General features: G+C 36.7%; 1 protein-coding gene across 3 annotated transcripts in view; it reads right to left on the reverse strand.

The window, feature by feature from the left end:
• The window catches only part of Bicd1 (BICD cargo adaptor 1), a 223,939-nt gene that overhangs the window by 54,271 nt on the left and 156,602 nt on the right, over positions 1–13,066 (reverse strand). For all 3 annotated transcript variants that reach the window (XM_027934095.3, XM_071609201.1, XM_027934099.3), the window contains exon 3: positions 5,939–6,091. In XM_027934095.3, coding sequence (XP_027789896.1) covers positions 5,939–6,091 — 153 coding nt within the window. The remainder of the gene's footprint in view (positions 1–5,938; positions 6,092–13,066) is intronic.

Here is a 13,066-nt window from a genome sequence, read left to right on the forward strand (position 1 = left end):
GCTAATAATTTATCCAAATACAATCCATGGAAAGATTTTTATCATCACTGTTACTTTTAAAAATGTCATTATTTATAAATAGGAAACTTTTATACCCAGGGATAAATTAAGTTAAAAGAATACAATTAAAAAATCTCAATAAGATATGTTTGAGATTAAGATGAGAAAGCAAAGAAAGTTTATATAGGCTTAAGGATCAAATCTGAAAGAGCGCCTGTTATTCCAGCAGTTCAGGAGGCTGAGGCAGGAGGATCACAGGTTCAAAGCCAGCCTCAGCAAATTAGTAGGGCCCTAAGCAACTGAGCAAGACCCTGTCTCTAAATAAAATATGAAAAAGGGCTGGGGAATGTGGCTCGGTGGTTAAGCACCCCTGGGTTCAATCCTGGTACAAAAAAAAAAAAGAAAAGAAAAAAAAATCTGAAAGAAAAGGGGCAAGTTATCCAATAACAAAACATATCTATAGTGTTATCAATATAATATTCTTTTGAGATGTAATCAAGTGGAAGCCTGCTCAGACGACTTCCTGGCCATGAAAACCCACAGGTGACAGAGGTCTCTCCTGAGCTGCTGGGCCTTCCCTGGGACTGTTTCCTTGGCACTTGTCACATGTCACCATTCCATAAACATTTTACTTCTACAACTGCCTTGAAATCTGCCTGGAGAAAGTACTTTTGATTCACCAAGGTGTCCCTCATAGTGCTTCAATGTTCCTTCACAGTGTTTAAAACAAAATTCTGCTCTTCAATAAGCATTTGCTGAAAAACCGTGAGTGAAAAAATAAACTAGAAAAACAAAGACATCCTGCTATTGGATGCTCACATAAACTGTTTGGCTTTATATTTAACTTTGGTATTTATTAGTTTGAACTTAAATTTTAAAAATGGTTTTAAGAATTGAAAAGAGATCATAAACCACTACTTTTCATGTATTTTTATCCCCCTCACATAATCTTGGTGTGATCATTTATCTTGCAAATGTTAGAATACGGGTTTGGTGGGGATGCAGGTTTGGCTGATGTATCAGAGACCTACAGGAGACGTCTCAGTCAAGATGAAAGTTTTCCTCTCTCATGTAACAGTATGGAGGCAGACTGTCAAGACCAGTGGGGAATCTCTGCTCCAGGAGGTTATCCAGGAACCAGGCTCCTCCTCTCTTGCTGCCCTGACTTCTACTTGGTCCATGAGCCAAGCTGGCTTGCCATCTTGATCCTGTGCCTGGCAGTGGGCTGAAGTAAGTAAGGGGCACACCCTCTGCCTTTCCAGAAACATCCCATCGTTCCCATATTGCTTTTTCTCATATTCTATTGGCCAGTGCTGATCCTACGACACACTTTAATGCAAGGGAGCTGGAAGCATGTAGTTTCTATTCTGGGCAGCCTTGGGCCCAGTTAAAACTGGGAAATACAATGGGGAGAAATGAAAACCAAAACTCGTTGTTACAGAAGGTCATTGGAGCACTGTGGGGCATGGTCTGTAAAGACACGTGTATAAAAGAAGTTTCCAGGAATACTAGATACATATGTGAATAAGCATAGTGGTATTTCATTAAAGAATGTGTTTACCACATTATACAGCATATAATAAACTCTGTAAGGCACATGAATAAAAGATGTTTTCAAGAATGCTATTTGTATATATGAATAAGGAGAGTGTTATTTCAATAAAAAGAATGTGTTTACCACAGTGTGGTGCCTGGAATACATTATGTAAAAACACCCTATAAAAGACATTTCTAAAGAAAAAAAGGTAATTAGAATTTCAACATGTCAGAGATAGAATTACTCAGAAGAGTCAATCAAGGAGATATATATCTATTATTTATAATGATAATTATAGAATGCTAATTGTTCTACCCTAAATATATCTTTGAATAAATATAAGGAAACATAACAGATCAATTCATGGCATACTACGAATAATTGTTCTCTAAAGGAAATTTCTGTGTTTCATATTAACTACATTACTTAGGATTGTGGATACTTGATGGGAGAATAAATTGCCTGATGGGGAAAATGCATAAATGAGCATTTAAATAGAATATAACAGCCATGATGACGTGCAAATAAAATATACTTGTGTGTATGTTTGTGTGTTTCTGTGTGTGTATGTGTGTGTGTGTGTGGTGCTGGCCTGTGTGCCTACAAGTTAAATGCTCTACCTCTGGGCTATACCCCTGTCACTGAAATAAATATACTTTTCAAAATTCCAAGCAGTTGTTACCTAGCCTAAAGCATCTGATAATTTGACAGTCCCTAGCCACTAGCCATACTCCCGAATTAATGTGTTCCATGGGAAGGTTAAGAAAGGAACATCTGTTTTCTCAGTCTTTCAGCAAGTATTTGTGAATAGATGCTTAAAGAGGGAGTAAGACATGCTATTTAAATATTATTTAGAAAATAATAAATAGCTAATAGAAAAACAAAACTTCAGAAGGGAAAAATCCCTGGAACCAAGCATCTTACAATGGCAGTAGCTTTGCTGCTGGAGAAACCTGCAGCCAGGCTGGGGTACACAGCGTGTAGGGAGGATCAGTACAAAGTAAGTTTCAGACTGATTTTGTGATTGAATGCCATTTGTCTCTTCACAAAAACCGGTGGCATTTGTACACAAAATATTATGCTCAATTCATTAATTAGAGTATTTATGATGCTAATGTCTTTAAATAAAAGCCAATAGTAGGGGAAAACCCACAGCATTTCCTTATCTGGAACAGACTTGGAGCTACGGTGTACCCATGTGTCAGGGAATAAGCCCAAACAGCTTGTACAGAAAATGATTTTCAATTGATTCAACATTTAATTGGGGAAATTATCATCTGACATCTAGAAAGTAAAATTGAAGAGATGTAAACATTTTCCTCAAAACTCCCGAGTTTCCATTTCTGGTAGAAGGGTCTGGGTAAATGGTAAACAGTGATCAGCCACATTGATAAAATGAATTCCCTTAGAATCAGCTTCTAGGTTAATGAACACAGGCAGGGTACCTTGGCAGTCTCCCAAGGACCCCTAATCCTGGCTCTAATTAACCCCTGAGATGAATCAGCCCACCACACAGGACCACAGGGAGGCTGTCTGCTCCTGTTCCTGTCTGAGCAGAGAAAAGGGAGGAAGGAAAGGCAATTTAAATATTTGTACTTCAAACAAAGTTCTCTCATTCTTCATCAGTGACAAAAACCAAAACTACACCAAAAACAAACAAAAGAACCCCAAAGTTCCCACCCACTCACACACAAAAGAAACACACACACACACACACACAAAATCCTTCTCATTTTAAGAAGCATTTTTTGAGGGTTCTGGGGATTGAACCAGGACCTTGCACGTGCTAGATAAGCGCTCTACCACTGAGCTGTATCCCCAGCCCTTTTTAAAAATTTTATTGTGAGACCAGGTTTCACTAAATTATTAAGGCTGGCTTTCAGCTTTTAATCCTCCTGCCTCAGCCTTCCAAGTAGCTGGGATTTTAGGTATGCACCTAAAATCCAGCTGAGAAGCATATTTTTAAAAATTCCTCTAAGTATTAATTTCTGCACTGCAAGCTCATTTACCCCAGCCAAAATAAGACCTGGGATGCCTGTGTTAGGCAGTAGATAGTAATGAGCAGCAGAATGCAAACCAATAGCATGGCATGGTCATGAGTTTTCTTTACTTTTTTTTGTTGTTATTACCAGAGATTGAATCCACTAAGCCACATCTCCAGCCCTTTTCACTTCTTATTTTGAGACAGGGTCACACTAAGTTGCTTAGGGCCTCACTAACTTGCTGAGGCTAGTCTCGAACTTGTGATCCTCCTGCCTCAGCTTCCCGATTTGCTGGGATTATAAGAGTGCACTCTTGTGCTCAGCTTCTTTAAATTGTTTTTAAGGCAAATGAACAACTAAGTAACTTATACAAAAATAACAGGTGCACAAACCCTGAGAATAAATAGGTGGAAACAAAGGGAGCCAATCAAACAGGTCAAGAAAGAAAGATCAATGAAGCTAACTCCTGACAGGGTCATTGTGAAGTTAGGATTTGTGGCCATAAGTTTCTCCATATATTTCAGAAGATAAATTTCTTTAATGACACAAGTGCACTAAGGTAGTTTGGCCACCAAATCCAGTCCCCACATTAACACAGGATTGACTGACTTGTAGATGAAGCCACTCTGAATAGGAGGCCACCATGACAGGTCTGGAGAGGACCAACTAGGGTCAAAGACTCCACTGTCCAACACAAAGGAGGCGCTCAACACATGACTGCGGAAGAGTGCGGAAGGTGAACCCCAGTTCCCAAGGCAAATGTGTAACAGCAATGAATTTGGAAGCCTCACTGTTTCCTTTGTCACTCTCTGCTCAGAAAGGACCCACCCTCTTGAGAGTGCTCTCTGCTTCAACCTAACTTTACTTTCACTAGAATAAAATTCTCTTGCATGGCTTTTCTTTAAATTCTTTAAATTTTCTTTTGCTGGGACACAAGAATGGAGGTTTAGAGCTTCAGCTGCCTACTCTCCTGTGACATGTGGGTCTGCTGGCCTCTGGTGTGTGGGGTGTTTAGTGCTCAAAGGGGAAGGAATGAGGTAAAAACACATGGGGATTTCCTGATAACCCTTTCTTATGGGCTGAATCTACCCCCTGTTCTCATCAGTAGACATCTTATTTCCCCAGCAACTCCAAAGCTAAGTGGCAATGATCAGAAACCAAATTTTAATTGTGTCAATCCATATTTTTCTTTTGTCCTCTTAACTTTCCCCCCCTAGTGCTAGGGATCAAACCCAGGGCCTCACATCAGCTAGGCAAGAGATCTACCACTGAGCCAAATCCCCAGCTCATTAACTCTAAAAGTATATACTGGCTGTTTTCCAAGTTTACCAAGGTTAAGAATCATGTCTTATGAATTCTGGTACCTTTCCAGCCTAGTACAGTGCTGGGCACATAGTCGGGTTACCTGAACTGAGAGGTTATGATAGCATATAGACCAAAGTAGAGATTATGGCTGAGGAAGCTCCTTAAAAAAAATTTGGATATCCAAGTTGCCTTTACTTAACTACTCGATACAGCTGTATTCATAAATGGATTCTTCTCATATTACAGATTCAAGAATTCAATTAGTAATAATTATGCAAAACCACATTGCAAAACAATTAGAAAAAGGAAGCCATGTAAGCCTTACTACAGAAAAAAATTACATAATTATGTAAATGTACATCTTTAGAGTCGGGTACAGGGTACAGCTGAAAAAGAAATCAGGCACTTGATTTCTTATGCCTTTGTTCCTGCTGGTATATACTTTATAATCCCTTTCCTTCTATGATTTAAAAGCAATTTACCAAAAAAAAAGGAAAGGAGAGGGCTGGTGTTGTGGCTCAGTGGTAGAGTGCTCACCTAGCACGTGTGAGGCACTGGGTTTGATCCTCAGCACCACATAAAAATAAAATAAAGATATTGTGTCCGCCTAAAACTAAAAAATAAATTACACACACACACACAAAAAAAAAAAAAAGGGAGAGAGGGAGGGAGGGAAAAAGGAAGGAGGGAGGAAGAAAGCAAAAAAAATGAGACAAGTGATTGTAGGGAGACCTTAAGCTTGTAGAATGAAATAGCCTACAGACCCAGGCTTTGAACTGGAAGTTGTCAGATTTAGTTTACTGTAATGGGCTTAACTTAACTGCTGAAATAAAATCAACAGAGTTAAAGTAGAAACCAAAATTCTCCTTTGTATCTTTATTAGTAAAGCTTTATTGTAAATTATACTCCTTATAGGTGTATTTTTTCCTTCTACATTGTAGCTGAAATAGGAAAGTTGAGAAATCTCAGTACATAAATATTACATAAAAAGATTAAGGGATTATAAAAAAAATTTGACAAGCTCCTCCCTAAGAAATAGAGGTGATGGAACTAGAGTTGTCAGAATCTGTGGATCCATCTGTGTGTATCTAAAAGAAACCTTCTTAAATCTCACCTGGTTCTGCTTTAACGTGGACACTAGTTTCTGCAAAGTGATATTCTCTTCTTCTAGTTCAGTGTAGTCCTGAAGGAGCCGGGCCTCCCGGAACTTATATTCTCGAATTTCATCCTTCATCCGTATTCTCTGTAGCTCCACCATCTCATTGTTCTGAAACAACAGAAGAAACAATCAATATAAAACTTCCTTATTCTAGATTTCATAAAGTGCAGAGACAGTTCTGCTGTCAATAATAATAATAATGCCTCGTGGGGCAAAATGGCCAATTGCCTTTTCTGAATGGCAATTTAGTGATATCTAATTTTTAAAAATTTATTTGTTAAATTGTAATTTGTTATATATGACAGTAAAATGCATTACACTTCATATTACACATAGAGAGCACAATTTTTCATATCTCTAGTGTACACAAAGCAGAGCCACACTATTTGTGTCTGCATACATGTACTTAGGGTAGGGATGTCCATCTCATTCCACTGTCTTTTACCCACCATCCCTCATTCCCCGCCTTTTTTTGAGATGGAGACCTGATGCGTTTCCCAAGCCTGTCTCAAACTCCTAGGCTCAAGCAATCTCCCACCTCAGCCTTCCATGTAGGTGGGTGGGACTATAGGCACGCATCACTATGCCCTGCCTATCTGTCAAAAGTTTAAAAGCACATATATGTGACTCAGCAATTCAATGTCTAAAAATCATTCTTAAATATATTCTCATATAGGTAAACAAAAAGAAAAATTCATGTGTGCTTACACAAAGAATTAGAAATAGTTTAATTTTTGCTATTTTGAGGAATGATGAAATATGTATTCATTGTACACTACAAAATTATTTTTAAAAATGAGAAAGAATGAGTGAGAATTCTATTTTGCAAAAATGGAAATATAGTTATAATATATAATTAAATATGAAAACAAGTTATAGATTAGTATGCATATTAGGATCCCAGGTGTGTTAAAAAATAAAAAAGTGTACACACACACACTCACACCACAACACTTTCATGTCATAAATATATTTGTAAGAATACCCTGCAAAACTGTCAACAGTGATTATTTAGAAGGGGTTGGATTACACAAGCCAAAGGGATGAGCAGAGGCGAACATTACTTTGATTTGTATATCCTTCTGGGTCATTTCAAAAGTTTTGACAACAAATATGTATTGCCAGGTCTTATGTGTAAAGATTCAGGATATTAATAAAGCAATTAAGGGCTGGGGTTGTGGCTCAGAGATAGAGCACTTGCCTAGCATGCATGAGGCGCTAGTTTCAATCCTCAGCACTACATAAAAATAAAAAAAAAAAGATATTGTGTCCACCTATAATAAAAAAAATAAATTTAAAAAAAAAATAAAACAATTAAGTAAAATATTTAAAATTTCCCCTAAACTTGTGTGCAAGTATAAGCTATGTTTTAGTACAAAATATATAATGGGTATCTACACTAGTGGGTATCTACACTTACACATGCAATATATTCATAAGCATGGAAAGAAGGGATATGTTTTCTTTTAATTCAGGATCCATGATATTATTTTCCTATTTAAACAAAGAGAAATATTACACATATTTTTAAAAGGTACTGTAGGAAGCAAAGACATTTTCTTTTTAATACTTTGATATCCATAAGGTAAAAAATGAATCATGACCACATTTGGCCTCTGGGCCACAATCTGCCAACTCTTGATATAATATTATATAGGGTTTACAATGGATAAAGTACTGTTATTTGCAACATGAGTGAATCTCATTAATATATTGTTGACTGAAACAAGCCAGGTGCAAAGAGTAAACTGTATGATTACATGTACAAAAGGATTTTTTTTGCACTTCATGCATCTTTTTAATAGAAATTAAATTATTCACTTAATGTATATAATGTAGTGTTTGTTCTCTAATCTAGCAGCTTTTTAACATTCACTTCTGAGTCTCATGGGAAATGTTTTTCAGCATCAATATGTGGGTGGATGAGGGAGCAATGGTAGCATCAACTGAAAGGGTTGAAGTTCATCTGCAGCTAATAATATGGAAGAAGAAACACAGACCCATAATAGTATTATGCTTTATTAGGCCAAGATCAGAATTAACCCAATCCATACAGACTTCTTCTAAGCTGAGAATACACATGGAAAGAGATGACTTTACTGAGACTAATAGCCTTATTACTAAGATTCATCAGGGGAGAATCCATAAACTATGGCAGGGTATCCAAGAATGCCCTCTGGTTGGCCAATGCTATCCATTTCAAGACTGCGAGGAAATGAATGCTGCCCAACTACATCTCCATGATAATCATTGAAGGAATCATGGCTCCTTTAGAGGGAATTAATCCATCTGAATTATAGAAATAGTTAGGTCTTTCAAGAATATCTCTGTTATGGACATATGCTCAATTCAATCATCACCATACAAGTACTGCTCACTCTCGTCCATCTGGTGGCTCTATATCATATCCAGCCACTAAGAGTTATGCCAGCAAAACTTCTCGCTCTGAAATTTCTTAGCCCATTCTTCATCATATTCCACTACAATATATAGCATATTACAGACCTCTCAGATTTCACTATTTTTTATCATGCATGATATCTACAAGATATGCTGAAGCCTGGGTCCCCTTGATTATGACGTTTCTCAGGGCTTGGTAGAAAACCAACATACAAACTCATTGTCTTAATGTCAAGCAATTAGAAATTTGATGTGTGCAGGGATTATTCTAGATTTTGCTAGCAATGTAGCATAAGAGTCATCCATAGATATAGTTCTAATCATTATAACCACTTGTAAAACAAAGTCATTTTCTGCAGCACCTGGTTTTCATTTATCCTTGAGGTATGGAACTAACTGGTGCTATTTAAGAGCTGACTCCTATCTAAATCTGTAATGGTCAAATTTGCAAGAGTTCCCAAACATTCATCACAAACTTCCTCTTCATCATTAGAGATCTGGGCTGCAAGGTCCCCAACAAAATCAATAAACACATTTTTAGTTGGTCCATCATGCTCGGAAATGTTTCTAATCATTTTCATCAGCAATTGATCCTTAAACTTCAGAAGCCTTTTCATGATATCTTCAACCCATTCCTTCAAAAAGATTCCCAAATAAACAACCTAATGATGCATCTCAAGGCCCTTGGAAAAGAAGAACAAAACAAGTCCAAAGGAAGGAAATAATTAAGATCAGGGCTGAAATTAATGACCTTGAGAATAAAAAATAACAACACAAAGGATCAATGAAACAAAGAGTTGGTGCTTTGAAAAGATAAACAAAATGGATAAGCCCTTAGCCAAACTAATCAAAAGAAAAAGGGAGAAAATCAAATTAATAAAATTAAGAGATGAAAAGGAAGAAATCACTACAGATATCTCAGAAATCCAGCAGATCATTAGGGACTATTTTGAAAACTTATATTCCAACAAATTGGAAAACCTAGAATAAATGGGTACATTTCTAGACAAATACAATCTGCCAAAACTGAATCAAGAGAACAAAACAGAAAAACAAACAAAGAAAAAAATTAAACAGACCAATAACTTGTAATGAGATATCAGCAGTAATAAAAAGCCTTCGAGGGGCTGGGGTTGTAGCTCAGTGGTAGAGCGCTTGCCTAGCATGTGTGAGGCACTGGGTTTGATCCTCAACACCACATAAAAAAATAAAAAAATAAAACAAAATAAAGTAAAGGCATTCTGTCCATCTACAACTAAAAACAACAACAACAAAAAAACCTTCGAACAAAGAAAAGCCCAGGACCAGATGGATTCTCAGCTGAATCCTACCAAACCTTTTAAGAAGGACTAATGCCAATTCTCCCAAATTATTCCATGAAACAGAAAGGGATGGAACACTTCTAAATTCACTCTATGAAACTGTTCTCACACACTCAAAACAGATAAAGATTCATCAAAGAAAGAAAACTACAGACCAATATCACTGATAAACTTAGATACAAAAATACTTAATAAAATATTTCAAATCATGTCCAACAACATATTAATAAGATTGTATACCATGATCAAGTTGGTTTTATTCCAAGAGATGTGAGGATGGTTTAATATATGCAAATCAATAAATGTAATTCATCACATAAACAGAATTAAGGACAAAAATCACTTAGTAATCTCAATAGATGAAGAGAAGACATATGACAAAATTCTGTACCCATTCATGATAAAAACACTGAAGAAACTAGGAATAGAAGAAACCTACCTCAACATCATAAAGGCCATCTATGAAAAACCCAAAGCCAACCTCACAGTAAATGGGGAAAAACTGAAAGCATTTCCTTTAAAATCTGAGACAAGACAAAGATGTCCACTCTCACCACTCCTTTTTAATATAGTGCTAGAAGTTCTAACCAGAGCAATTAGGCAGGAGAAGACAATAAATGGGATAAAAATAAAAAAGGAAGATGTCAAGTTATTACTGTTTGCAATGATATGATCCTATACATAGAATATCCAAAGAATTCCACCAAAAGACTGCTAGAGCTAATAAACAAATTTGGCAGAGTAACAAAGTCAACATTTTAAAAAAATCAATAGCTTTCCTATATACCAACAACAAATCTGCTGAGAAAGAAATCAGGAAAACAATTCTATCCACAATAGCCTCAATAAATAAAATACCTAGGAATGAATCTAACCAAGGAGGGAAAGACCTCTACAATAAAAACTGTAGAACATCAAAAAATTGAAATTTTTTGAAAGAACTAAATAATATCTCAGTAACGAGAGAGACCTCCCATGTTAATGGATAGGCAGAGTTAATATTGTTAATATTGTTAACAACCAAAAGCAATACACAGATTCAATGCAATCCCCATCAAAAACCAGTGACATTGTTCACAGAATTAGAAAAAACAGTCCTCAAATTCATTTTGAAGAATAAAAAATGCAGAATAATTCAAAGCCAAAAAAACAATGCTGCAGGCATCACAAAACCTGTCTTTAAATTATACCATAGAACTATAATAACAAAAACTGCATGGTACTGGCATAAAAACAGATACATAGACCAATGGCACAAAATAGAAGACACACAGACAAACCCACACATCTATTGTCATCTATTCTTTGACAAAGGTGCCAAAAACATACATTGGAGAAAAGACCGCCTTTTTAAAAAAAAAAAATATTTTTTAGTTGTCGTTGGACACAATACCTTTATTTTACTTATTTATTTTTATGTGGTGCTGAGGATGGAACTCAGGGTCTCGCACGTGCGAGGCGAGCACTCTACCGCTGAGCCACAACCCCAGCCCAAGACAGCCTTTTTAACAAATGGTGCTGGGAAAACTAGTTATCCATATGTAGAAGAATGAAACTAGATAGACCCTTATCTCATACCCTACACAAAAAGCAACTCAAAATAGACCAAACACCTAGGAATTAGACCAGAAACCATGCAACTCCTCATAGAAAATGTAGGGTCAACATTCCAACATGTTAGGCATAGGCTATGACTTTCTCCATGGAACCTCTAAAACTCAGAAAATAATGCCAAGAGTTAATAAATGGGATGGCATCAAATTAAAAAGCTTCTGTAAAACAAAGGAAACAATTAGAAATGTAAAGAGATAACCTACAGAAGGGGAGAAAATCTTTGTGACTTACTCTTCTGATAAGGATTAAAATCTAGACTATATAAAGAGCTCAAGGAACTTTACATCAAAAAAATCAAATAACCCAACTAATAAAATGGGCAAATTAATTAAAAAGATGACTTATTAAAAAAAGAAATATAAATGGCCAACAAATACATTAAAAAATGTTCGACATCATTAGAAATTAGGGAAATGCCAAAAAAAAAAAACAAAACCCAAAACTACACTGAGATTTCATCTCATGCCAGTCAGAATGGCAGCCATCAAGAACACAAACAATAATAAATGCTGGAGAAGATGTGAAGAAAAAAACATTTTTACACTGTTGGTGGGAATGTAAATTAGTACAACCACTATGGAAATCAGTATGGAGGCTCCTTAAAAGACTAGTCATGGAATCACCATATGACCCAGCTATACCACTTCTCGGTATTTATCCTAAAAAAATTAAAGTCATCTTACTACAGTGATACATGCACACACATATTTATAGCAATAGCCAAACTATGGGACCAGCCTAGGTGTCCACTGATGAATAAATGGACAAAGAAAATGTGGAATTTTATTCAGTCATAAAGAAAAATGAAATTATGGCATTTGTAGGAAAATGGATGGAAAAATAAAATTTGTAGGAAAATGGATGAAACTAGAAACCATTAGGTTAAGTGAACTAAGTCAAACTCAGAAGTATCAAGGGTCATACGTTTGCTCTCATATGTGGATGCTAGAAAGGCAAAAGGAAAAGAAAGTTGTGAGTGGGGGCAGGAATCTTATGAAAAAAATCAAAGGGAAATCAGTAGAGGAAAGGAACCAACAGGTGGGAGGCAGTAAATGCTGGGGACTGAAACTGGACAAATTATAATGTTATACTGTGTGCACATACTAATACGTCACAACAAATTCCACCAATATATACAACTATAATGCATGAATAAAAAATGTGGAAGAATATTTTTTAAAAGTCCAAGAACATGCTATGTGGGTTGGTCTTCCCAAAACAGATATGTCCTGACTCCTAGAGTCTTTACAAAAGGGAAGGTTAAAATGAGGTTATCAGGGTTGGCCCAATCCAATAGACTGATAGCCTTATAAAAAAAGGAACATGGGCCACAGAAGCCAGAGGCAGACTACGTGAAGACACACAAGGAAAAAGACAGCCCATGATCACAGGCAGAGACCGGAGTCAGTCCTCTACAGCCTAGGAACCACAAGATCACCAGCACACCAGCGCTAGGAAGAGAGAAGGGAAGGTGGCCCCGGGAGCCACCAGAGGGAGCTCCGCCTTGCTGATACCTTAATCTCAGACTTCCAGCTCCAGAACAAACTGTGAGACAATAAATTTCTGCTGTCTTTTTGTTTTTTTTTTAAATCATCTATTCTTTAGTTGTAGTTGGACACAATATCTTTGTTTTATTTATTTTCATGTGGTGCTGAGGATTGAACCCAGGGCCTTGCACATGCTAGGCGAGCGCTCCACCGTTGAGCCACAATCCCAGCCCCAAATTTCTGCTGTTTGAAGTCACCAG

This window comes from Marmota flaviventris, chromosome 3 (genome assembly GCF_047511675.1).
Source record: "Marmota flaviventris isolate mMarFla1 chromosome 3, mMarFla1.hap1, whole genome shotgun sequence".
Taxonomy (NCBI): Eukaryota; Metazoa; Chordata; class Mammalia; order Rodentia; family Sciuridae; genus Marmota; species Marmota flaviventris.